This window comes from Microcebus murinus, chromosome 21 (assembly GCF_040939455.1).
Source record: "Microcebus murinus isolate Inina chromosome 21, M.murinus_Inina_mat1.0, whole genome shotgun sequence".
Classification (NCBI taxonomy): Eukaryota; Metazoa; Chordata; class Mammalia; order Primates; family Cheirogaleidae; genus Microcebus; species Microcebus murinus.
This window is the reverse complement of record NC_134124.1, coordinates 13,693,449-13,721,020: the sequence shown is the minus strand read 5'-3', so window position 1 is coordinate 13,721,020 and position 27,572 is coordinate 13,693,449. Positions and strand designations below refer to the sequence as shown.

Sequence of the window (27,572 nt, the reverse complement as noted above, 5' to 3'; positions counted from 1 at the left end):
AATTTTGTTTACCAGTGAAGACTGATTCACATAGAAGATGTCAGAAATTTAGTTCTTGGTGGAGTTTAGACAGAAACACAGGAGGTGCTTTGTGAAAGTTCCAGAAACGCATGCTTGGCATTGTCTTTTGCAAAATGATATTTTTCGTCCCAGTGCAAGGACTGGCCATAGGTTTAATGGCCATCGGGAAAGGTCCATGGATCTAGGCAATTTGGCTCATAATCCTTCTAACCACACCAACACAAATTACATTCATTGTGTTTTACAGGTCTTTTAGTAAGCAACCTTGGGTTAGTTAACATGCAATCATGCCTGGGACCTGCTGTTCTCAGATAATATAACACAAAGAATCATGGCTCATGTGGGCAAGGGCTTCAGGGCTGGGTGGCAGATGGGATAGGAATGGGGAGGTCCATGAGGGTTGGCACCAAAAGTAGGGAGAAGAGAGTGCTGACCACACACATAACTAGATGCCAGTGGGAACAACCTATTCACACTGGCTTAGCATACAGGGCAGATTCAATTCACTCCCTGCCATTGACTATGGTAAGCTACCAGATGTAGGTCAGAAACCCGGTGATAGACCAGTGGACTCTTCTGGTATTATTCCACTCAATTTCAAGTCGGGGGTGCGGACATGTTGTTTTATTAAATTAAGCCTGAATGAACAAACATTTTTACTGGGACTTGGGTTAAGCTCTTTTTATTCAAAGGACAAACTGATAAAGATGCCAGTCATAGCAAGGTAACAGCAGAGTTCAAATGTGCAGAGGATTACTGATCAAAGAGGCCCAGGCAAGAAGCAACATGTTTCTCTTGGCCAGTATAAATATAAGTTTACTTAATCATGGTGGCAGGTTTGGCTGTTAAAATCATCTTTCTCTTTCAGCACATCTGATCTGAAGCCCTCCATCTCAGATTCTTAACTCAGAGGGAGAGTAGAACAAATATTTATTTTCCAGAACTTTACTCAGTAAAATACGTGGGCGTAACACAATGGAGTGATAACTAGAATGTTCGAGCTCATCTCATAATCTGGGATTTTTTTAAATAAAAAAGTAAGAGCTTCCTTGTACCTCCACCATTTATCACATAGACTCACTGTTGCCTTTCTGTAACTTTTTTTTTTTCTATATATATACCATATCACAGCTTATTTATTTCTTAGTTGACAGTTCCAAAATTAACAGGCCCGGTCCCAGTGAATGTGAAATTCATTGCTAAATGTGCTCAGTAAGAAAGGAGATAACTGGCCAAAGAGCAGCACCCTGTTCCACCCCACTCCATCATGCCTGACCCAGACCACTGCAGTAGGCTATTCATAGCTCTCTCTGCACAATCTTGCACCTCTCCAATCCATTCTCCGCAATGCAGTTATCTTTTTCAAATGTGAGTTTTATCATGTTATCCAGCCTCAAAACACCCTTCACTTCTTTCCATGGTCGACAGGGACACATTTGGTCTGGCCCTGTTTATTTTTCCGGCCTTAACCTGAAGATCTTTTCCTTCCATCATCCAACCCGCGGTTCATGCCCCCTCCAGACGTAGAAGCCTGTGACCGTGGCGTGACCTGGGCCTGCACTCACGGTGCTGTCCGGGGCCTGGTTATACACCCTTTTTCATCTTTCGAATCTCAGCTCAAGTGTCACTTCTCACCGCAGACTTTCCCAATCAATACTCCCTATTAAATCTGGTCCCCTGTGACATGCAATGCCACGTTCTTATTACAGGATTTGTCATAATTTGAAACCGTTTTCCTGTATGCCTTCGGATTAACTCCTTTTATTCCCAATATGCCATCACGTTGCATGCTTGTGCTTTCACTCGCTGTTGGTGCCTCTATGCCTGAAATATAGACTGTACAAATGGTTGCAGAAAAAAATAATAAGTCAATAAATGAACTAAATGAACTAAAGGAGACAAGCAAGGTTAAACCATAAGCTTTGAGTGGGTCTGATATGAATTCCCCAGGTTCTACTTTTAGAGATTAGCATGGTTTATCAAATAAGTCAGAAGAGGGACTATGAGAGTGAGAGCTTGAGGCTCTCTCAGAGAGGCCATCAGGAAACAAATCTGACTCTGAGAGTTGGAAATCTAAAATACTCTCTGATGCAGTGTTTTTCAAATTGCCAGTCAAAATCCATTAAGGAGTTGTAAAAGCATTTTGGTTGGTTGTAACAAGCATTTTTTAAAAAGAAAGAAAACAGATTGAATAATAGGATAAATACAATGAAAACGTTAAGGCTAAACAGTATTAACAAAACTTTTATTTTTGAGAATTTAATGTGATTCTGTGAGTGTATCTACTGGGTTGTGATGAAAAATATATTTCTTGTTATGAGTTGCAATAAAAAAAAAAGCATGAAAACCGTGGCAGTAGGAGAACCTACTTCCTATTGCAGAACTGTTTTGCCAAATCCTCATTCAGACTCTACCTGAGCAAGGGTCAGCTCTGATGTTCCCGTCTAGCAAAGCAAGGAAAGGTTGTCCTAGGCACTAAAACGACAGAACAGTTAATCTGTGATTTTCAGACTCTGAACAGGGAGGGCTCACGGCAGGCTTTTCACAGCTTAAGAGAAGCATTAGCCCTTGTGAGAAGAGGTCCCCGAGGCACAGGCTGGGAGGCAGGGAGGGTACACTGCCTCAGTAGGTAAGGACAAATTTAAATTTTAAAACCTTTCTTTGGAGCCATGACGACCCATCATATTTCTGTTCTTATGGCTCTGTAAGAATTTTTTAAGGCGTATCTAGTGCGAAATTAATTTTAAAAACCCAATATTATTCACATAATTAATTCACTCTGACAACACAGAAAACCCAAGGTTTGCAACAGTCGGATTTCAACAGCCTATAGAAACAATATCCAGTTGTGTTTTTGCTTTCATTTTGTTTTGTTTTCAACTGAAATGTACGATGTGACAATATGAGGTAAAAGAAAGGTTAATGGCTTGGATAACACTTAGACCAAGTTGAGACAACAATCCAAATTCTCTCTAAATTTAGAGGGAGACAATTTACAGTCTAAGCAAGTGTGTCATGACTTTTGCTCATTAATGTATGGGAGTGAGAACATTTCCATTAAGGCTTGATGAGAGCCACTGTTGGTGAGGATATGCCGAAATGGACACTCTCACATGCTCTCTGGAAGGATGATAGTTTGGTGAAACCTCCTTTGAGGACAATTTGGAAATATCTCTTTAAAATGCACATGGCTTTGGACCCTATAATGTCATTGCAAGAGACTTTCACTATGGAAACACTTGAAAAAATGTATGCCAGGATGTACTTATAAGGATACTCATCATATTTTATAAAAGAAAAGCAATTTATATGTCCATCAATAGACAGCATGTAAATAAACTGGTAAATTCAGGCTACAGCTTATACACCATTTTTTGTAATGAACCAGATCTATATTTTTTTTCTTAGTATTTCAATGGCTACAAAGGGCAGATCTATATTCTGATATGAAAAGATTTCCAAGATATTATTTTGTGAAGACAAAAAGAGGAAAAGAATAATGTTTACACTATAGTATACAGTATAGTATATAGAGCTTAGGGAACATAAAAAGGATATATTTAAAAAGCATATAAACAAACAACTTCAAAAGGAAAATAAACATAATACACACACATGTGTTTATTTTCCTGAAAATAAAATAACCAATTGTATAAATAACTCCCTAATTCTCCCTCTCCCCAACCTCTGGTCACCCCTGTTCTATTTTCTGTCTCTATGAATTTGTCTGTTCTGGGCACCTCATGTAAGTGAAATCATACAATATTTATCCTTTGTGCCTGGATTTTTTATTTAGCATAATGTTTTTAAGGTTCATCCATGTTGTAGCACATAATCAGAATTTCACTCATTTATAAGGCTGAGTAATAATCCACTGTATGAATATACCATGTGTTTTTTATCCATTCATCTGCTGATAGACATTCGGGTTATTTCTACCTTTTGGCTATTGTGAATTATGCTGCTATGAACATTGGTGGACAAGAATCTGTTTCAGTCCCTGTTTTCAATTACTTTGAATATATACCTAGGAGTGGATTTGCTGGATTGGGTGGTAACTCTATGTTTAACTTTTTGAGGAACTGCCAATCCGTTTTCTGTAGTGGCCGCACCATGTTACGTTCCCACCAGCAGTGTACAAGGTTTCCAATTTCTCCACATGCTTTCTAACCCTTGTTATTTTCCATTTTTAAAATAATAGCCATCCTAATGGGTGTGAAATGGTATTTCATTATGGTTTCTATCTGCATTTCTGTAATGTTCAATGATGCTGAGCATCTTTTCATGTGCTTATTGGCCATTTATTTATCTTTTTTATTGAAATTATCTATACAGATCCTTTGTCTACTTTAAATTGAATTATTTCCCTTTATATTATTGATTTGTAGGAGCCCTTTGTGTATCCTATATGTAAATAATTTATCTGATATATTATTTGCAAATATTTTTATCCATTCTCTGGGGTGTCTTTCTTGATAGTGACTTTGAAGCATAAAAGTTTTTAATTTTGATGATGTCTGATTTATCTATTTTTTTTATTACTTATCCTTTCAGTATCATATCTAAAAAAACAGCTGTCTATTACAAGGTATTGAAGGTCTACTATATTTTCTTTTAAGAGTTTTATACAATTAGCTCTTACATTTACATCTATTTTCCATTTTGAGTTAATTTTGTATATGGTGTGAGGCAGGGGTCTAAGTTCAGTCTTTCACATTTGGATATCCAGTTCTCCCACCACCATTTGTTGAAAACACTATTTTTTCCTCATTGAATTGTGTTGGCATCCTGGTTAAAAGTCAATTGACTATAAACATGAGGCTTTATTGTTAGATGCCCAATATTGTTCCATGTCTATCCTAATGCCACTACCAACCTGTCTTGATTATTGTAGCTTTGTAGTAAGGTTTGAAATTGGGAAGTGTGAGCCTTCCAACTTTGCTCTTCCTTTTCAAGATTGTTTTGGCTAATGTTTGAATTTTCTGAATTTTAGATCCCTTGAATTTCTATATGAAATTAAGATCAGCTCGTGAATTTCTACAAAGAAACCAGCTGAGATTTTGATAGGAATTTTGTAGACTATATAGATAAATTTGAGGCCACATTGCTTTTCTCAGCTGTATAATGCTGCAATTTATGTACATCAGATGTTTATTCAACCTATCCCATATTGATGAATATTCAGGTTGTTTCCAGGTTTTTACTATTAAATAGTACTGTAGTAAAAAACATTATGCACCTATCTCTTTGTATTCTTGGTAGTCTAACTTTGTTGGAGATTCATAGAAGTGGGTTTGCTAAGACAATTTGCCAAAGCAAAAGCAAATGAATGGGTAATATTTGCCCAATATTGCCAAATTTATCTGTAAATGTTATGTATCATTTTGAATTCCCACCAGTGACATACAACAGTACCTATTTCCCCACATTCTCTCTCTAGAGTATGTTGTCAAATTTCCAGAGGTTTATATCAGTACATCAAGAAGCTTTGAAATTTATAAAATACTTATTTCTCTTTCCCATAGCCTTACAAAGTTCTCCAAGGAAAAAATGTACCCTATTAAATGCCCTTATCAAAACATGTATAAATGATCTCACCCACTCTTGTGTATTTGTGTGTTTATCCAGATTAAACAACCTTATATTGAAAATTCACAAACATGGACAGGGCGCGGTGGCTCACGCCTGTAACCCTAGCTCTCTGGGAGGCCGAGGCGGGAGGATTACTTGAGATCAGGAGTTCGACCCCTGCAAAAGCAAGACCCCGTCTCTACTATAAATAGAAAGAAATTAATTGGCCAACTAATATATATAGAAAAAATTAGCCGGGCATGGTGGCGCATGCCTGTAGTCCCAGCTACTTGGGAGGCTGAGGCAGGAGGATTGCTTGAGCCAGGAGTTTGAGGTTGCTGTGAGCTAGGCTGACGCCACGGCACTCACTCTAGCCTGGGCAACAAAGCCAGACTCTGTCTCAAAAAAAAATAAAAAATAAAAAAAATTCACAAACATGGATAACTTAAGAGTTTACACAGATCTCTTGGGCAGTAAATAGAATGGATTTGATGAAACTACAATATGGTAGTTATAATAAATGCTCATCAAAGCTTCCTTTTTAGCAAGAAGAAACTTTTATGCAAGTCTCAGAAGACATAAAGACTCTTGGTCTGAGTCTATCTCCCCTCCACTTTAGCTTTTCCTGGCCTCTCCTTGCCAAACATAAGTCTCACATGTACTGGCTCTGGAGATATTATTTATGATTCTTCTCTGGGGGGAAATTTGACTATTATTATTTTCTACAGAATCTCTTGAGGCAGTTACCTCAGAGAATACAGGCAGTAAACAGGCCAAGGGGAATAACAACACCTTGCTCCCCATGAAAAAGTGAAAGCCAAGGTGCATGCTCAGATAAAATCAGGGACAATTAAATCAGACTCTTACCCATAAAGTTAATCAGGGGTCCAGGAAAGGAGAACAACATCCGAAGTTAATACCTTTTGTGCTCCATGGCAGTCACAGACTGACTGCAGAAAGACCAGTCTCAGTTGGTGAGTTTGGGTCATTGATGGGATTGGAAACGGCCACCTGTGGTTCAGCGAGCATACTTACTGTGTGCTAGGCACTGCTGCACACGATGGGGAATGAATGAGGCAATGATGAAAAGCACACAAACATACCTGCCTCATAGAGTTTGTATTCTTGTGGAGTGCAAAGAACAATAAACAAAATAATCCCTGATGCCTTACATATTTTGTAAGGGAGCTCACAAGATGTCTATAGGGGATGGTATAATGCAGCAGAAAGATCAGGGGCTTTGAAGTCAGGATTCTTGGGTTTGAGCCCCGGCTCTTCCAGTTCTTGGCTGTGTGACTCTAAGGAAAATCTCTTAGCCTCTTTGAGCCTCAGTTTCTTCAGATGTGGAAGGGGATAATAATCCCCATCAACCAAGATTGTTTGGATGAATAAATGAAGTGATATATACAAAAACCCAAGTAATAGGACACCATTAAAAGGGAAGTTATTATTATTGACACTGTGCCTCTGAAGGCGACCTTGAGTTCTCATGGTCTGTGATCCCATGAAGAAATATGGGCACTCTGGGTCACAGATGATGGAAGTTGCTCCCATTTATTGGGCTGTATTCAGCGTCTGAAAGGACCCCTTGTCACACTCCCTGCACTGTCCTTTCCACTTAAAATGGACGATCTTGTCTCCTAATTTCCTGAAACCACACGTGGACCCTTTCTATTCACAGGGACAAGGGACACTGGCAAAGAGAGAGAGCCCTGAGGAGTTGTGTGCAGCTGCAGGCTTCATCTCAATTCGCAAAAGCCACCTGGGGAACCGGCTGTGCTGGGAATGACTGGGACCTCTTTGTTTTCAGGCTGTGGGTTGCCAGGGCTTTGTTAACAGCCCTCAGAGAGGGACTCAGAGGAAGATTTTATTTACTTTTCCTGGACGGCAGCCCTGTCTGGCAGCTTTCAATTGATCTGTGGCCCACATCTGAAGACAGGTCCTGAGCGGGCCAGGTCCCCCGGAGGCTGGTAAGGTCGAATTTTAATTCCCAATGTTCTTCCCCCCCTTAACATACCTGCCCCCAGACTAGCTAACCTCTTTCCATGAAATCCCGATACATACGTACACACACACATCACACACATACACCTTCATAATTAGTCATCTGTACACTTCTCGAAGTTTCTATATCCACATGCCGTTTAGTTAATGTCGGTCTCTCCCAGTCAGTGGTAATGCTAGGCAAATCAGGGCTCTGCCCACTCCTGCCCACCCCCACGGGACGGGTCTCTGTTATAATGAGGGTTGCCAGATTTAACAAATAAAAATATACGATGCACAGTGAAATTTGAAATTCTGACAGACAATGAATAACCTTCAGTAAAAATGTATCTCACATGCTACTTGAACATACCAAAAAATCATTGGTTGTTTGTCTGAAATTCTCATACAACTGTGTCCTGTATGTTCTCTAACAACCTAATTTTATAACTTGTTTTTGATGCTCAGTAAATATATACATACATGAAGGAATGAATGGGGCCAGTAGGTGATCAGAAACAGAAAACCAAATGCAGACATTTTACTGGAAAGCACACACCAATACATGTTAGAAGTGGTTGCGTGGTAGAACTATTGGAAAGTTTTCATTTTTCCAGGTAATTTTCTGTTTTTCAAACTGAATGCAATGAGCAGAAAAGTTTTCAAGTATCATACATATATATATTTATACCTATACACATACATACACACACGTGCAAACTTCTTAACATTAGCATAAAACTTGTTTAAAAGAAAAACGATTTGTATTTTCCCCTAGCCTGAAAAATTGGAATTTTCCAGCTACACCCACAGAGGTTAGGGGCATTTTGAACACGGATGAGAAGATTATTGAAAGCAATCTTGAGAGGACTAAAATAGAGTACACAAACGGAGCAGGATTTAAACAAGTATTGCTATTATTTTATAAATCTTACAATGCTTCTTAAGTTCCTGAGTCATTAGGGATGTGAAGACAAATCTAACAGTTGAACCCAGGATATAAAATCTTGATTAAATTGTATCCAATATATTGAGGAATCTTTGATGTTTGTTTGATTGATTGATTTGCAGAATAAGGGTGGAAAACAAAACAAAACAAACAACATATGCTTTTACAGAGAATTAGTTGAACAGTACCTCCCCCCTCCCCCCCTACACTGCCTATCTTCCCATGATATCTTGGGGCTTACCATGTTTCCCCCAAAATAAGACCTATCCATAAAATAAGCCCTAGCAAGATTTCTAAGCATTTGCACAATATAAGTTCTACCCCAAAAATAAGACCTAGTGATGGGCGTGGCTACGCAGCGCATCTGCACAGCCCATGCATTTTGTTGCAGAGCAGTAAAGAAGACGAGCAGCCCTTCTCATCTGCCCCATGAGAGCTCTAGTGCTCAACATGAGAGATTCGGGCCAATGTTTCTAAAGGAAATAGAGTCGCAAGAAATTCAGGATGGAATTCGGGGTTTGGAGAGTTATGATGATGTTCCAGAAGAAGATGACTTAACTATATTTGAATAAATGTAGATTGTTGTACCGTACTTAAAAAAAATAACACGTCCCCTGAAAATAAGCCCTAGGGTGTCTTATTGAGGAAAAATAAATATAAGACCCTGTCTTATTTTCGGGGAAACACGGTAGTACCGTTCAGTTACAATGGACCACCAGTGATGGGCAAGTTCAGAATGCTACACCATCATGGAGCAAGGAAGGAAAGAACTAATATTTGTAAGACAAATATTATTCTGTGCTAGGTACTGGGCACAGCACTTGATCTCATTTTGTTTATAAAAACAACCCAAGTTACACACACAAACCCTATCTTATAACAATGTGACTTAAAATGCTAAAGTAAGTTACTCACAATAACATCTTCAGAGGCATTGCAAGATGCTTAATACTTGTGGAAAGATTCACTTAACATTGACTATGCTGTACTTACTAAGGCAGAAAGCATTTATTAGAAAGAATAATAAAGATTTTTATCTTGAGGTTCGAAAGGCAAAAGAGTTTTTCTGCTGTACTTTTAAGAATGGCCCCTCCCCAGTTTCCAGTTCTGAGTGTGGAGCTAAAATCACCGGGGGAGGGGAGGACTCTCCTCTGTCACTGTTAATGGTGCCCAGTGTTCCACTGTGAGGTTCAGTGTGACAAGTGGGAAGGAAAGAACAAGACACATGACATACTGTCACCAGGTCAGTGCGCATGGAGAATGCAGTGTTGTCTGGAATGACATCAAGTCAGCAGATAGCAAAATCTCTAAACTTTGGCCAGCTTAAAGCCTCTTAATGCCCATGTTAAAAGAAAAAAAAAAAAAAAAAAAAAAAAATATATATATATATATATATATAGGAATAGAATGAAATCAACTTTGCCCATGCAGCAAAGAGAGACAAATTTGAAAGCACAAAATGCTAAGTATGTCCTTATGAAAGATTCCTGGTCTTAAAAAAAGAAAATTAGTTGGTTGAACTTTCGATGAAGGAACATGTGACTTTGAACAAAGGGAGGCAGTGAAGTGACAGCACCTTGTCATTCTCAGGGTGGAAAGAGAAGAGGAAAAAGGCAATTTGATGATTGCAAAGGATGGGGAAGAGAGAGCTGCATCCATTTTAGCTTTTTACATGGCAGCATTTTGAATAGGCCACTCTGAGACACTGATTAAATACACGGAGCCGCAGCCAAAATGAGCCTCTACAATGTCTGCGTAGTGCACAAACCATAATAGACCTATTTCCAAGTCACACAGAACCATCTTCTTTTCAACTGCGACATAGAGGCTTTGAGTAAACTGTATATTAAGTGAACTGCATTAATTAAAGACGGATGGAGGCAGGTTTTTATGCACTGATTCCTCCAGAAGGATGTCCCTAATCATAGAGTGAAATCTCAATTATGTTTCCATTAGCATTCACTGGATAAAGACCTTTTTTTTTTTTTTTTTTGCCTTGGCTGATAAGTCAGAACTGCTTGGTATGCATATTTAAATAACAGTCATCTTGAATTAGGTTTAAGAACTGGCTCTTAACATAATGGCTGCATTAAAATGTAAAGCAAAATGAAGGTGACACATAAAGACTTTAGCACACAAGAAAAGAGCAGGGGGTATGAGATACTGCAAACTCCTCTGCCATTTCTATGCTTTGGATTATGGTAATGGCTTTGTGAACAGATCACAGTCATATAATGTCTCAATGACTGCGAAAGTTGGCTCTAACAAAAGTTAGCTCCAGCTCTGTTATCACCTATTTGGTGAGAAAGGAAGCACCTGTCCCTTTCTAACTTCCAGGTATATATACCTGGTGCTTAAGAAGCATGCTACGAAGAAACAAGATTTATTGCCAGTTATTTTAAGGAGAAAGTGCTTTGTACAAATTCTAAAGATGGACCTCATGTCAGCCAGTGAGACCATACTTTGTACCCAAAGTCCCTCCTCCATAGATTATGGAGAAAAAGTAAATAATGAGTGAGAAGACGCCTGAACACATTCCTTTGCAGCCCACTTAATTATAATGCTTAAAAAAAAAAATACCTCAAGGACAAGGGGAACTGTGACAACTGAGCCAAGGAGTATTTATTGGTGACAATAAAAAAATGTTATTTCATTATAACACCAAAGAAACGGAGGAGAACAAAAGCCCTGGAGCGAGATCCAAATGCGTGTTTTGCAAATGCACACCTAGAAATCAAGATGTGTTTATGTAACAGTATTTGGGGATGAAGATGGGAGTGTCTCTACTCAGATGGCCAAACCACTTACCACAAATTAACCAAGAAAGGGTGCTCCAGCCCCTGCATAATCTGGAGCTCCTTGAAGACGTTTCTCACTTCATTGCGCTCCACACACTTTTGTTTATTCATGTACTTCATGGCGTACATCTTCTTCGTATCATTCTTTTGTACGATGCAGACCTAACGGGGAAGACATGAGTGAGAAAGTGATTAGGGGAGGTGATGGATCATGGTGATGAGAGACAGAACAGGACTTGCTCTTTGCTGTGGCTTGGTGGCTTATCACATGCAAATTCTCTGATGTTTAAGTTCCCACTTCGCTCTAATTTCAGAATAGAAATTTCATTTTCTTCCCTATATACCAGTTCAGTTCTTGAATCTCTGCTTTCTCAAACAAGTTTGCCTGTATTTGCTTTTTTGAGATTTTCAGACAGCATTTTGGAGAAAATAGCTGCCTCTGTGTCAGGAATCTTCCAATAACAAATAACATCCTTAATCCTCCTTTGAGTGACTGAAATGGACACGAGTATACTGTTAAGTGGAAAAATATCGTGCAAAGAATTTTTGTTTACCATCACAGGTGACATAACCAAAAAGGGCTCTAAGGACTAGGAAAACACTAAATATGACGTCTGTGTTTTTGAAATTTCTTTAAAGGCCAACATAATATCTAATAAAATAGATAGCAGATGATTTTAAAATGTAAGTTTACTATTAAATATGAAATGTTACTCTCTCAAAGTATGCCTCTATTGAGAAACTAATAATCAGGGTTTGAATCCAGAAGGTTCTTATAAAAAAATAAAAGCCAGACTGAATATATATATTTTTCACAGTAGGTTTTTGAAGATAAAAACATGGTACAAATGGGAAAAAGGAAATAGAATTCAGTGGCTTCTTTCCCACATGAAAAGAATTAACTCTTCCCTTGGCAGGATAATGATTACAGGAGGTAGAGCTGGTACACTCTAAAAATGATTCTGAAATCTTAATCTTCATTAGGGTAGAGAGAAAAGTTTTAAACTCTAGTGAGAGTAAACAGACTTGACCTCATTGAGATCATTTGGAGAATAGTGTATGTACATTATGTAGCTGCCTTTCACACGCTTTCCTCAAACTGTAGTGACAATGTTATAAAAACCTGTTATGAAAACATCTTCATGCAATTATGGCTCCTTGTGGTCCCAGCAACTCAATAACCTGAACATTCTTGGGCCCTCTGTCCCCTGCACTACCTTACCCCGCTGGTGGTTAATCATGTCGGTTCTCACCTTCCCAAAACTGCCTTTCCCGATGGCTCGCAAAATTTCAAAGTGGTCAAAGTTGACTGTAAAACAACAAAACGAAGAATATCATAAGTGATTATCAGTTGCTCTTTAGTAGCTAATAAATAATAAACGTAGATTGAGCTAAAGTACCTTGTTTGAAACAACACGTCAGACTACCTTAAATGCCAATTTATTCACTCAGTAAAGATGTACTGAACACTTATTGTGTATTAATCACGGCACTTAGTGCTGGATGCAGTCAGGATAAAGTAGAAATAGAATCTCCACCATTATGGAGCCCAGTCTACTGAGGGCTCTATAATGACAGAGACTCTCGTGGACTACACAGTCACAAAAATAAGTGGAAAATTAAAGCTCCTGCTGAATGTTAAGAAGAAAGGAGGTCACGGAGCAGCTCGAAGAACGTATCACAGGGGGTTTGCCATAGACCTGAAGGTCAGGAGAAACATCTCTGAACGCAGAACAACTGCCAAGAGATCTGGTCCAAGGATCAGCGCTTTAAAAATCTTTTTTCCTACTTATTTTCTCACTGCAACCACTCTTTTGTATCTACATAATTTCAACCCTCCCAAACAGAAAACTATTACACCCGCAAGTTTGTAACAGGAGCTAATCTCCAAGGTACAACTATCTAACGGATCAGGATGTACACTGAATGGTGCTTTGAAGTGGACATGACCTTTCACAGCGGCAACTTGAAAACTTCAGCTCCCAGAAGTAAGACGCAGTAGAAGTGGAGTTTCTACGTGGCACCATCTCTTGGGTCAATGCTCATGAAATGCTTGGTGATGAGAAGAATAAAGGATTCTCCCTGGGAGGTGATGATCTTTGATTTCTTGCTTTGGTAACCTTGAGAAAATGTTTGCTTTTATTTGATTTTATTTGTTGCCTGTTTTTTTTTTTTTTGAAATAAGGACTTAGATGAGTAAAATTCCAAATGAGAGATTTTAAGAGTTTATTCAGAAAAGATTGTGAAACACTATAAGTCACCACTAGTCTCTTTAAAAGACCTAGTTTGTCTCTTTTTAAAAGAATAATTAGATTGGCTTCTCCTGAAGGAAAAACAGAGGGGCAAAGGGACCGCTTAAGTTCTTTCTGAGCTTTCTGAGTGTCCAATATTTTTATGATATGACCTAAATCATCACTTCCTCTTCTGAACTCCCTAGTCACTTTATTTCTAGCATAAAAACCACTTGGTCAGGTGAGGCAATACGTGTATCACAAATAATCCTGTATTTGGACTTCAAATAATGAAGTGACTTTAAATAAATGATAAGCTCTCCAGGCCTCCATTTTTTTTTTTTTTTCATCTGTAAAACTGGGACTGACCCTCCTATATAAGAAGAAAGGACCTTTTACCCAAAATTGCTAATAAATCTGCTAACTTACTTAACATAGTTATTCCAGTGAATGACATCTTCCAAAACTCCTTCAATTCTGAGTTTATTTCATCTACTAAACTTTAGTAGGGGTCCTCAAACTTTTTAAACCGGGGGCCAGTTCACTGTCCCTCAGACCGTTGGAGGGCCAGACTATAGTTTAAAAAAACTATGAACAAATTCCTATGCACACTGCACATATCTTATTTTGAAGTAGAAAAACAAACGGGCAAAAACACCTGCATGTGGCCCATGGGCTGTAGTTTGAGGACGCCTGTACTAAACATAAGCTCTGTGAGCACAGAGGTGATATGTCATTTGCTCACCCTGGTTTCTCTGTCACCTCAGAAAATTCTTGACGTAGTTAGTTGAAAACATAACTCTTTCCCCACAAAGCCCAGCATAGTGACTTACATGTGGTTGGTTCTTAGCAAATAAACCAAACTAAGCTCTAAGGATACCACAAGAACCTCAAAATAATTGCTTCTTATAAATGTGGGCAGTATGAACATTTGGGTCCTCTAAGGCAATGTTTATCAAACTGTGAGTCAAAACCCATTAATGAGTTATAAAATAAATTTTGAAAGCAGAAGAAGCAATAAAAATTAAGTGGATGTAATCCTAGCACTCTGGGAGGCCGAGGGGGGAGGATTGCTTGAGGCCAGGCGTTTGAGACCCCATCTCTACCAAAAAAAAAAAAAAAGAAAGAAAAATTAGCTGGGCGTGGTGGTGTGCACCTGTAGTCCTAACTACTTGGGAGGCTGAGGCAGGAGGATCACTTGAGCCCAGGGGTTTAAGGTTGTAGTGAGCTATGATGATGATGCCACTCTACTCTGCCCCAGGTGACAGAGCAAGACTCTGTATAAAAAAAAAAGAGAGAGAAAAAGAAAAAGATAAAGAAAAGAAAAGAAAAAAATTAAGTGGAATAGAAGATACCAGAAATGCTTCGAATGTAGTCAGAATAGTATTATCTCTGTAACTTTGCAGTTTTATATATGTGTATAGATATGTACTAGGTCATGATATAATTTTTTGGTGTGATTTTTACCTTAGGTTATGGTCAAAATAATTTAAAAACACTTCTGTAAATTTTCTTTTGAGTTTCACACTGAAATAACAAAAACAATGGCTTCCTTACATGTTACATGAGTCTGAGTTATGTATTATTTACCATGAGAATGTTAAAAAATAAATTAAAAAAGGAAGAAACTGACAGGGATTTATTTGCAGGTCTAAGATTTTATCTTGAACAAGTCCAATAATTCACTGTGATTTCTCCCCCTAGAAGTCTAGGCTAGACATAAGCTGTGATGACATTTTGAATCTCCAAGCATACAGCAGATACCTGGAAAGCATGACATTCCATTGTGATATTAATCCATTTTAAGAACCATGTCCTTTTATAAACCATTTTAAGCTTTAATGAAAATGATAAAGGAATACATGTCAGATTCCTGGTAAATTTATACTAGCAGAACTCACTATATTAATGTGACCTCCCAAATGTTGGTTCTCAGAAAAGTGACAGGCCTAAAGAAAATGCATCTTACCTATGCCTTTATGTCTAGTCAATTCAAGAAAGAATAGCCTCTAGTCCAATACCATAATGCCTAACCTCACTTCCACATGCAGAAATGCAACCCTAGAGAGAAAGCCAATGATAAAGTGACTGGAAGAAAAGCTCTTATTCAATTCTAACAGTCCCTTTGCAAATGTCCAACTATCGAATCACTAGTTAGAAGGAAGGCTAATTTGAGAATGCAACCAAATCTCATAAATTCAGTAAAAAAATCAAAGAGGGAGTGAGAAAGTCAGAATTGCAGATTCTCTATCAACAGAAATCTAATAGTATTACAGGCATACAAGATTTGCCCAAGGGGAATGTGGAATGATGGACCCAGCATGTTCTTAAACCTTTGCTCAACATGAGCAATAAAGCCAAAATGGGCCTGCAGCCTGTTTTTGCATAGCCCATGAGCTAAAAATGTTTTTAAAAATTTTGAAGGATTGTTTTTAAAAAAAAACCAGTGAATACACAAGAGAGAATGTATAAAAACCTACAATATTTTCTAGCTGGCCCTTTGCAGGAAAGTTTGATGACCCCTGAGGTTAAGAGCACGGTCTCTGGAGACAGACAAGCTGAGTTCAACTCCCAGCTCCAAGAATTAATAGTTGTGTCATTTTAGCAATTTATTCTATTTCTGCATGTATAAAATGGGGATGAAAATAATATATACCTCATGGAGTTTATAGGAAGATGAAATGAGTTATGTATGTATAATAATACCTGGAATTAACTACCTTTACTAGTACTACTATTTCTTCTTTGGGAGTCTCCTAGTTCAGAGCTTCCTGCAAATGCCACTTTTAGCTTCTCTCTTTGCACCTGGGGATTATCAGGCAACAGGGAGGTGAGCAGCAGCCATCAGAGTCATTTCAACACGCTTGGGGTTCCCGTAGCCTATGGAGTGGTGTTCTTGCAGGGTTTCTTCTAATCTCTAAAGCAAAGCTAACTTTTGTTGTGTTTACTGCTTGTGTCTCATCCTTGTATCCTGTTCCAAAACTCTCCTTCTGGTTCATGGAGAAGCTCTGGGTACCAAGACAGACTAGGCTTCTGGAGGCACTGGGTCTTTGTGAGGCCTCGGAGGGAGGGGTCGTGTGGGGGCAGAGGCAGAGGCTGATTCTCACGCACACCGACCCGTGGAGCCAAGGTGCATGGCTCGCCAGGCAAGAGAGGCACAGCCTGGGATGCCTTCCCCCCTGTGCCCAGAGTCCTGCTCCTCACGGGTCTTTTCATCCTAGTCCTAGCATCTGCTCTGTCAGTGCAGTATTCTAAAGCTTGCCTGGAGGTACATTAGGTGAACCAGTAAAGGTGAATGCATCCTAATGTCATGATATCACCTGAAATATTTTTTAAAAATAAATATCTTAAAAGGATTTATTTTAGAGTTTTTCTTTTGGGCGGGTACACATTCACCCACTAATCAACCAGACACAGAAATTCCAGATGCATGAGGGATCTGTTTATGAGGAAGGTTGGCACATATTTCATTTTTATGTCACCTTTTATCCTCACAACAACCTTATAGTGTATATGGAATAAGGGGACGTAGGCTCAGAGATACTAAATAATTTGCCATGGTTATAACTAGTATGGTGACTCATTAATACTGCCGTTGGATTCTAAAGGCTGAAAGTAAGGCAAAACCTTGTTCAGCCAAAACTACATATGAAAACCCTCTAGGAAAGTACCCTTTTAAAAACCAAGGGAGTCTTTCAAAAAGTCCAACACGGTTCTATTTCCCGTGCATGAGTACCCAGTGAGCCTCCTGAATTGCATTTAGGGACTACTGTATGGAAAAAAAAATACTTTAAACACTAAAATCACACTTGGCTCATTGGCCATATTAGAGTGACATGGAAAGTAAGACCAACTGTGGGGACAACTGGTTGACTGTTTTTGCAAAACCACATTCAAAATTTGAGCAGAGGAGTGGGCAGAATCAGCTCGCCTGAGTCTGCCTAGTTGCATTCAGATAAATTCAACATGCACCTTTCTCATTCTGGACCCAGGCTCTTAACCACTATATTTATAGTAGTCATCTTAATGTTACTCTTCCTGTATACCTACCCACCCCAGAGGTAGAATCAGGGAAAGTGAGATGGAATTTGTTCCTCTCTCCTTTTAGAACTATATGCGTCAAACTGGGTCTTTCCAAGTCTTTCCCTAATCATAAATAATGCTGATTTTCAAATCTCAGATGGGTACTTTTTATTTCCTTTGTTTTATTTCACTTACCATCTCCTTCATCTCAACATTCTCTGCAATAAACAGTGTTAAAGAAAAGATGAAAGGAAAGATTAAGCTGTTTTTAGAGTTTGGTATAACACCCTGATACTTGGAATCTGGGAGAAGAGCATTCTAGAAGGTAAGGCAGAAAATCCTTTTCTTGTTCTATATTTAAGGTAAAAATATTTGGAAAATATTTTGTTTTCTCCTAAAAAATGATGCCAGCATTAGTAAGTACCAAATTATCAATTACAAACATACACGAGTCTACTAAGAATTGCGCATCTTGCTGTTTATATAAATCTATTAATGATGGAACAAGGACACCAGCTGTGTGACCTTAGACAAGTTACTCAATCTTTCCAAATCGCAATGTCCCCATCTGTAAAATGGAGCTAAAGAAGCCTGGGACTCGGTCACATCTTCACAAAACCTACACTCCCAGGGGAGAAGGAGGACTGAGTGTGACTCATTCAGCAGCCCAAGGACACAAAAAAATCAAATAGCCCTTGCCTCATTTTTATTATTTTATTTTGCTATAGGGTATGCATCTTTCGAATCTACTCTCTCACCTTTCTGGAATTAGGTGAATATAAAAACATAAATAGACAAATAAGTGCACAATTAGATCAATGAAAATTAAGTGTTAGTTGGTATGCTGTACAGAGGCAGCATGAGCCTTCAGAGATGGGAGAGAGTGGCGAGGCATGACAATTTTGCCTCTTGGCTTTTAACAAAGATCGAATGCTTTCATGAGAGATAAAAATGATTTGAGTCAGATAGAGTTGCACTGGAATCCTAGCTTCACCACTTACAAGATATAAGAAATCGGGAAATTTATCTGACCTTTCTGAGCTTCAATTTCTTGTTTACAATGAAGGTTATTTTTTATATAAAACTAATATGCTTTTGGTATAAAAAAAATACAGTGAAGTGGAAAGAAGAAAAACAAAATCATCTAAAGATAACCACAATCCATATTTTGACCTAGTTTGTCTTTATAATGTTTTTACTTTTTCCAAGTTATGTATCTATATCTATCTATATTTATATGCAGTTTAAAAATTCAAAGAGTGCTAAAAGGTTTGTTATAAAAAAGGATAAAAGGACAGGACTATGATCTGCTTGCATTCCTTCCAATGTCTCCTAGCTAAGAAGCAACCTCTTTTACTTCTTTTAGCTAATGAATTTGGTAGTCTCCACCATGTCTCTAAAGAGTATAATTTTATTGTCCTTTCTTTTCAGTTTTAGGCATTAGTTATTGAATTTCCAAGATAGCAGATGCTGATTTAGCTCACATTTCTGCTCTTTGGCTCTATCTCGATATGCCACCATCTTTCCAATATAGTTGTGTCAGGCATGATATTATATCATTAAATATGAAATGTCTGATTTTGAATCAAAAGTATTATATCTCAAACAAGAAGCAGTACAATTAATCAAAGTATGTGCCTACACTATTGACACAATGTTGCCACCTTAAAGGTAGCTTGTTTATGCCCCCAGCAAAGCCTGGAGAGTAAGTGGTGATGAAATCGCGAAAGGCACTTTCCATAGCTTGTTGAGAATTGAATATTTTTCCTTGCAAGAAGTGGTCCAAAGCCTGGAAGAAGTGGTAGTCAGTTGGTGCAAGGCCTGGTGAATACGGTAGATGACAGAGAGTTTCCAAGTCCAGCCTCTGTAGTTTGAGCAGCGTTGTTTGTGGGACATGTGGTCGAGCGTTGTCTTGCAAAAGGATTGGCCTGTCTCTATTGACCAGTCTCGGCTGCTGCATTGCAATCATCCTCATCATTTCATCCAATTGGCTGCAGTAGACATCCGCTGTAATCATCTGACCAGGTTTCATGACGCTGTATCGGATAATACCAGTGCTGGACCACCAAACACACACCACTAGCTTTTTTTGATGAATATTCGGTTTTGGACTATGTTTCAGCACTTCATCTCTATCCGACCACTGTGCCAAATGCTTATGATTGTCAAAAAGCATCCATTTTTCATCACGTGTAACGATGCGGTGTAGAAATGGTTCACCTTTATATTGTGACAGCAAAGAAAGGCAAGCTTGGAGACGGTTTCTCTTCTGATGCTCATTTAATTCATGCAGAACCCATCTATCCAGCTTCTCTACCTTGCCCATTTGTTTCAAATGGTCCAATTTTGTTGGAATAGTAAGGTCAAAACTTGCTGCTAATGCACATGTAGGTTGAGATGGATTCGCTTCCACTACAGCTTCCAGCTCATCATTACCCACCTTGGCCTCGGGTTGCCCACGTGGCTCATTAGCCACATCCTTTCCAAACACTTTGTTGATATTTCGAGCCATCTTGCACTGCATTGGTTCCACTACAGAACTCATATTCGAAAATAACACAAATTTTTGACTTATCCACGGTTTCACAAGAATTGCTCTTAAAAAATGTGAAAGATAATCACAAGCCAAAATGTACATTTGAAAGACTGAGGATATAACTTCACAATAAAAATAAAATTAGAAGTGTCAAAGTGAAATGTCAGAGATATCAACTGTCAAACTTAGTACTTCAGGAATGAGACATTTCGGACTTAATAACATAATACTTTTGATTAGATCGATATTCAGTATTTCCATGATTATGAGTAGTACACAGTTCCATGCTCAACTATGGTTAATTCTCTTCTCTTGCACAATTTTTTGTTTTCCCTGGGGTTAATGATTGTCTTGTTTGCACATGTGTTTACTTTTCTACGTCTCTTTGCGAATGCAACAACTGTTCTCTTGTCTAATTCCCTTTCATCATGTTCAGGTATATGAGTCACACTGCCATCTTCTTGAAGATGTCTCTCCAAGCCCTTGGACCCAATCCAGACTGGACTGTTTTCTTCTATCGCTGCACATCTGTCTTCCTGGGATTTCCTTCACTCATCTTTAAGGATGGATTTCTGGCTATTGCATGCAATGTCTCCTTTTTCCTTGTTTTACTCCTTTGTTTTAGTGAAACATATTCTATAAAAGCTTTGTTAGAAGGATTGCATAGGAGATAAATTTTTGAATGACTGTATACATAAAAATACTTTTACCCCACTCATACTTGACTGATAGTTGGGCTGAGTATGGAACTCTAAATTGGAAATTATCTTCTTTCAGATTTTGAAGGCACTGCCCTTCTTATTTTCTAGCTTTTTATGCTGCTGTTAAGATGTCTAGAGCTATTGTGATGCCTTATCCTTGCATGTAACAGTTTTTTCCTCTAGAACCTTGCAATCTTATTTTTGTGTTGAATCTTTTGAAATTTCATCATGTTTTTTCATTGTGCTGGGCACTTGATGGGCTCATTCGATCTGGACACTTGTCTCTTTCAGTTATGGACTCTTTTTCCTAAACTATGTAGTTATGACCTCTCCCCTTTTTCTGTTTCTGTCTTTCTGTACCTCCTATTATTTAGAAATGAGAACTCCTAGACTGGCCCTTAAATGTTCTTATATTTCTCCATTATTTTCTCTCTCTCTCTCTCTGTTTGCTCCTTATTCTGGGAAATTTTCTTAAACTTATCTTCCATACCAAATCTTTGGGGGGATTCTGTGCTGGGGCTCTGGTGATTTCTCAGCTTTCCTACTGGCAGTTTAGGATTCAGTCATCTTGGTTCTACTTTTCTGTCTGCTTTCTAGCTCCTGCAATGGTGATCGTAAAGTCTCCTCTGCCCTTCTCTTCAGCCTTGTGGATTTAAATCTTAAAATAAATTCTTTTATCTCACATTAGTAAGATTTTTAGAAGAGAATGGAAGTAGACGTGTGTGTTCCATTCACTATCTTTTCCCAGAAGTCTTGCTTCCATTTTTTCTCATCTATGAAATGAGTATAATGATATCTACCTTATAGGGATATGGTGTATATTAAAAACATATCTAGATTAGATAATTATATTAAAAACATATCTAGAATATAGTAGGCACTCAATAAACAAGAGCTATTTTTGTCCTTGCAATAAGAAGTAACGGCAAAATTCAGAGCTAGCCATCTCCTTACCATACACTGGCTTTGTAACCTTGATTAGTATTTTGTTTTGTTTTGTTAACTATTTTTAGATACAAATTCTCATTCAAATAAGGGGATGATAATAGCTTTCTTATTTATGTCACAGGATTATTTTGAGAGTCACATTAGCAAGAGAACGCACAGATATTGTGAAGTGTAAAGCACTTTCCTTGGGCTTTGGAGGCAGACAGAAGTAGGGTGAAGGTTCCGGCTTTGCCTCTTTCTAATTCCGTGAACTTGGACAAGTTTTCTCGTGTGGCTGATCATTTCCTCATAAATTCGCGATGAGAATAAGATGAGAAGCTAAGGTAAGTACCACATTTTGAGACCCACTCTCATAGGCATTGGTCTCCTGTATTCCACCTGGCAAATGCCTCTCCAGCCTTCTCTCTGACTCAGCTCCAAGTTTCCGAGATTGAAGTCCCCCTAGAAATTTTCTACCCCAAGAGAACCATGAATTACTGAATATAAGTGCAAGCACCTTCTTAAATCTGGGGGGATAGCATGGGCTCTTTTGGTGAATACATGGACCCTTTTTCAAGAGATAAAATAAAGAATGCAAATATACAAACTAATCCTTTGTGTATAATTTTCAGGGTCCCTCAGAACCCTATTTGTGGATCCCACGTTAAAAATTAGATCTCCTCTCAATGAAAGACGCTATGCTCTAAACCAGAATCCTAACATAAAACCCTAAGCATAACATAAGCCCCCTTCACAAATCTAATGGTGACCACATCGGCTACCACTTTGAAAGTTTTATTATGTGAAGCAACGTGCTAGGCATTTCACTTGCATTCTTTTCTATAATCCGTATTAACCTCAAAATACAAGTAAAACACTAAGACTTGAAGAGAGTCCATCACATGCTCAAGGTCACAGAGCTGGGAAGAGTCGAAGGTCACGGTCAAACCAAGGTGTCCGTTATGAATTGACTGTCTCCGCCAAGAAAGATACATTGAAATCCTAACCCACGGTGTGCCAGAATGTGAACTTATTTGGGAATAGCGTTGTTACAGGTGTAGTTAGTTCAGTTAAGATGATGTAGGATTATACTGGACTAGAGTGGGCCCTTAATCCCGTACGACTGATGTCCCTATAAGAAGAGAGAAATTTGCACGCACACCCAGAGTGAAAGCAGCCACGTGAAGAGAGAGACACGTTTGGACTGATGCTGCCACCAGCAAAGGAATACCTGGGGCCACCAGAAGTTGTAAGAGGCCAGCAAGTATCGTCCCCTACAGGGGTTAGAAGGAGCATGGCTCTGCGAACACCTTGACTTCACACTCCTAGCCTCTAGAACTGTGAGTCACTAAATTTCTCTTATTTTAAGCCACCCAGTTTGTAGCAGTTGTTACAGCAGCCCTAGGAAATTAATCCAGTGTCTGACCCCAAAATCTAAGCTCTTGACCACCAGACAGTAGCACTTCCTTTTCACACCCATCTCAAAACACAGGAAGAATAGCTTAAAACAAGCAGTATTTTTAAAATGTAGTGAAATGTTAAAGAACATGATAAATACTGGCTAATTCTAACTCCAATTACACAGTCCTAGAACTCGATCATGGAAGCATGCTGTTACTACTCAAGAAGTAGATCCGAGAAAGTTGTCAAGCAGGCAAGGGGGCGGTTTTCGAGATCCTTGGAGGGAAGGTTCTAGAATCCCATGGTACCTCCTTGGTGCCAGGCTCGGCACTTAGAGGAGGGAGACTAAGAGGAAACAGTTTTGCTGGGCATTATTTCTCCCCTTAGCTGAATCTGCTGACGATTGAAGCTGCTTGCTGCCAGCACATTTTGAAGGAAAATGAAATGATATATACTGTCTTCTAAGCACCCGCTCCTTCAGTCTGGAGCAGCAAAAGCTCTGGCATGTCCAGCAGTGACGAACGGGCCACGGACAGGCACAGTCCTGACTCAGGTCATTAACCCACTACAGGACTCCTCCTTGAAAAATATTTGGAGGGGAATACAAACATTAATCCCTACCATCACATAAGGATAAATGCAGTCCCACGTATAGTAAATGCCCTATGGTTGAATTTTAAGAGTTTTCTTTAAGCAATTCTACTCCTAGATATACACCCCAAAGAATTAAAGGCAAGAACTCAAAGACACACCAGTGTTCACAGCAGCATTATTCACAATAACCCCAAAGTGGAAACAACCCAAATGTCCATTAATGGATACATGGACAAACAAAAGGTGGTCTATATGTGCAATGGAACAGTATACAGCCATAAAAAGAAATTTTGAGGCCAGGCGCGGTGGCTCACGCCTGTAATCCTAGCACTCTGGGAGGCCGAGGCGGACGGATTGCTAGAGGTCAGGAGTTCGAAACCAGCAAGAGCAAGACCCCGTCTCTACTATAAATAGAAAGAAACTAATTGGCCAACTAATATATATAGAAAAAATTAGCCGGGCATGGTGGCGCATGCCTGTAGTCCCAGCTACTCGGGGGGCTGAGGCAGTAGGATTGCTTGAGCCCAGGAGTTTGAGGTTGCTGTGAGCTAGGCTGACGCCACAGCACTCACTCTAGCCTGGGCAACAAAGTGAGACTCTGAGAAAGAAAGAAAGAAAAAAAAAGAAAGAAAGAAAGAAAGAGAGAGAGAGAGAGAGAGAGAGAGAGAGAGAGAGAGAGAGAGAGAGAGAGAGAGAGAGAGAGAGAAAGAAAGAAAGAAAGAGAGAGAAAGAAAGAGAGAGAGAAAGAAAGAAAGAGAGAAAGAAAGAAAGAAAGAAAGAAAGAAAGAAAGAAAGAAAGAAAGAAAGAAAGAAAGAAAGAAAGAGAGAAAGAAAGAAAGAAAGAGAGAGAGAGAGAAAGAAAGAAAGAAAGAAAGAGAAAGAAAGAAAGAAAGAAAGAAAGAAAGAAAGAAAGAAAGAAAGAAAGGAAAGAAAGAAAGAAAGGAAAGAGAGAGAGAGAGAGAGAGAGAGAAAGAAAGAAAGAAAGAAAGAAAGAAAGAAAGAAAGAAAGAAAGAAAGAAAGAAAGAAATTTTGATATAAGCTACAATGTGAATGAACCTTGAAAACCATTATGCTGAGTGAAATAAACCAGACACAAAAGTACAAATATTGTATGATTCCACTTCCATGAGGTGCCTAGAATAGTCAAATTAATGGCACAGAAAGTAGAATGAAGTTATCAGGGACAGGGGGTAGAGGGAATGGAGGAGTTATTATGTAATTGGCACCATGTTCCTATTTGGGAAAAAGAAAAAGTTCTGGAGATGGATGGTGGTAATAGTTGACAACATTATGAATGTACTTAATGCCACTGAATTGTGTACTTAAAAATAGTTAAACTGGTAAATTTTATGTTATGTATATCTTCCCACAATTAAAAAAAAATGCTAAAAAAGAGTCAGCTTTGAGAACATGGTACAAAAACCTCCACAACTCTTTTCAAGTGACTGTATTTGTTTTTAAAGTAATATTCATCCTTAAAATTAATCCCATCTAAATAAACCAGACTACTTTGAGTATTATTGACTGTAGATATGATTTCAATAAGGAATATTCCAAAATAAGGAATATTCATCTCTTCCCTCTTGCCATAAGAATATTTTTCAGGATTAAAAGTGGCAAAATTGCAATCTAAGGCAATGCAATCATATTTTAACACTCAAGTATGTTTAAAATTGTATGTATTATATATTTAAATAAATTATAGTGTGTTCACGTTGTAGAAATTGCACAGCCACTACATTATACTTTCAACAAATCAATGAATTTTAAGGAATTGACATAAACTACCCAAGATATACGTGCAAATGAGGGTACAGAAGTACATAAAGTACCATGTCAGTTATATCAAATGCCTTTTATGCACATACACAGATTACACATAGACTAGTAATGCATTCGTTTAATCAACAAGGGAAGTACTGAGGATACAAAGGTGAACAAAACAATTATTATTACAATTAACTAAACTCCAGATTTTATTTGGAATTTAACAGCTTTTCTACTAATGTCCCTTCTATGTCCCTGGATCCCATTGAGGAGACTGTTGCATTTAGTCACCGTGTCTCCTTGGTCTCCGAGAGTTTCTCAGGATTCCCTTGTTCTTCATGACTTTCAAAGCTTTTTTTTTTTTTTTTTTTAAGACAGACTCTCGCTTTGTTGCCCAGGCTAGAGTGAGTGCCATAGCATCGGCCTAGCTCACAGCAACCTCAAACTCCTGGGATCGAGCAATCCTCCTGCCTCAGCCTCCTGAGAAGCTGGGACTACAGGCATGCACCACCATGCCCGGCTAATTTTTTTCTATATATATTAGTTGGCCAATTAATTTCTTTCTATTTATAGTAGAGACGGGGTCTCGCTCTTGCTCAGGCTGGTTTCGAACTCCCGACCTCGAGCGATCCGCCCGCCTCGGCCTCCCAGAGAGCTAGGATTACAGGCGTGAGCCACCGCGCCCGGCCCTCAATTTGAGTTTGTTTGACGTTTTTCTCATGATTAGGTTGGGGCTATAGATTTTGTGGGTAATACTTCAGACGTGAAGTGCCCTCCTCACTATGTCATATCATGTCGGAGGGCAGGTGACATCAACATGGCTCATTGCAGGTGGTGGTAACATTGCTCATTTGGTTAGGGCAGTGTTTGCCAGGTGTCTCCACTCTAAATCTACTCTTTTCTCCCTTCTCCACACTCTTATCTTTGGACATGAGTCACTAAGCCAAGTACAAACTCAAGAGGGAAATCTTAGTGTCATTATAATTAGCATTTGTCTTATGAGTGAAGGTATCTGTTCACTTTCTGTTGATATTTTGCCTATTTTTCTGTTGAATTGTTATTCTTTGTTACCAATTTTTATGAGAAATAAGCCTTTTCTCTGTAAGCAAATGAAAAATTTTCACCCAGTTTAAAAAAAAAAGAACTTCTTTTTAATACTTCAATCAAGCCTTATTTTAGAGCACTTTCCCCGGCATCTTTCACTTTGGACAGAAAATGAAGACTTTATCCAAGTGGCAATGACTTCAACAATTTATAAAAGTTAATACAAATTATCCCACAAGGTATCACATAAATCAAGGTGACCTAAGCAAGGTTGAAGAGTGAGCCATGATGATGATGATGATGATGATGACAGTGAAATGAACTGTTAAATACACAGATAAAAGCCATTGAAATTGTTGTCCCTGGACTCAAAATGGGTAGAAAAAGATAAGCAAAGCTCCAGAGCAGTGCTGAACTGCATGGTTAACTTCAGGGAAGAAAAGGTGTTCTATCCGGAATCCCCAACACTTTGGTAATAATGCGGCCTAAAGGGTATGCACGTGGGTTAGGGCAGGGGTGAAGACGATACCGCGTGAAATGAAACTCCTCTTAGCTCTCTGAGAACAGGATTCAGAGCTAGGCACATAATGGGTGTCTGATGTATTCTTGTTGAAGAGCAATCCCCTATGTTTTTTTTTTTTTTAATTTAATTTTGTAAATGGTTGGCCATCCTGGGAGGATATCTATAACTGAAAGAAATGGGATTCATTTTTAGATCAAGATTCAGGATCCAGCTATGTGGTTTTCTGATTTCAGGTCAGTGGCTTAATCTTCCTATGCCTCAGTCCAGTCCTGCCATGTTTAAACTGCAGAGTGATCTGCTGATAAGATGCATTATGTTTTTTGACATATCTCTGCCACCACCCCTAACAGGAATGTACTGATAGTAACATTTTCACATCAGTTGCTTCCAAATTGAATTCCCTGAGGTACTCGGTGTCTGGATGCAGAGATGGGGGTAAATGAAAGTCCAAGTTAAAATTTGGATACAGTAACTGCAGAGCATTAAAGGCCAAGGGTGCGGC

At 38.7% G+C, this 27,572-nt stretch overlaps 1 protein-coding gene across 2 annotated transcripts in view; it reads right to left on the bottom strand.

Moving 5' to 3' along the window:
• STK32A (serine/threonine kinase 32A) overlaps positions 1-27,572 on the bottom strand; it is a 91,407-nt gene that overhangs the window by 47,538 nt on the left and 16,297 nt on the right. For both annotated transcript variants that reach the window (XM_075996190.1, XM_012774180.2), the window contains exons 3-4: positions 12,576-12,631; positions 11,333-11,484 (exon numbers count right to left, since the gene is read on the bottom strand). In XM_075996190.1, the coding sequence (XP_075852305.1) occupies positions 11,333-11,484; positions 12,576-12,631 (208 nt within the window). The remainder of the gene's footprint in view (positions 1-11,332; positions 11,485-12,575; positions 12,632-27,572) is intronic.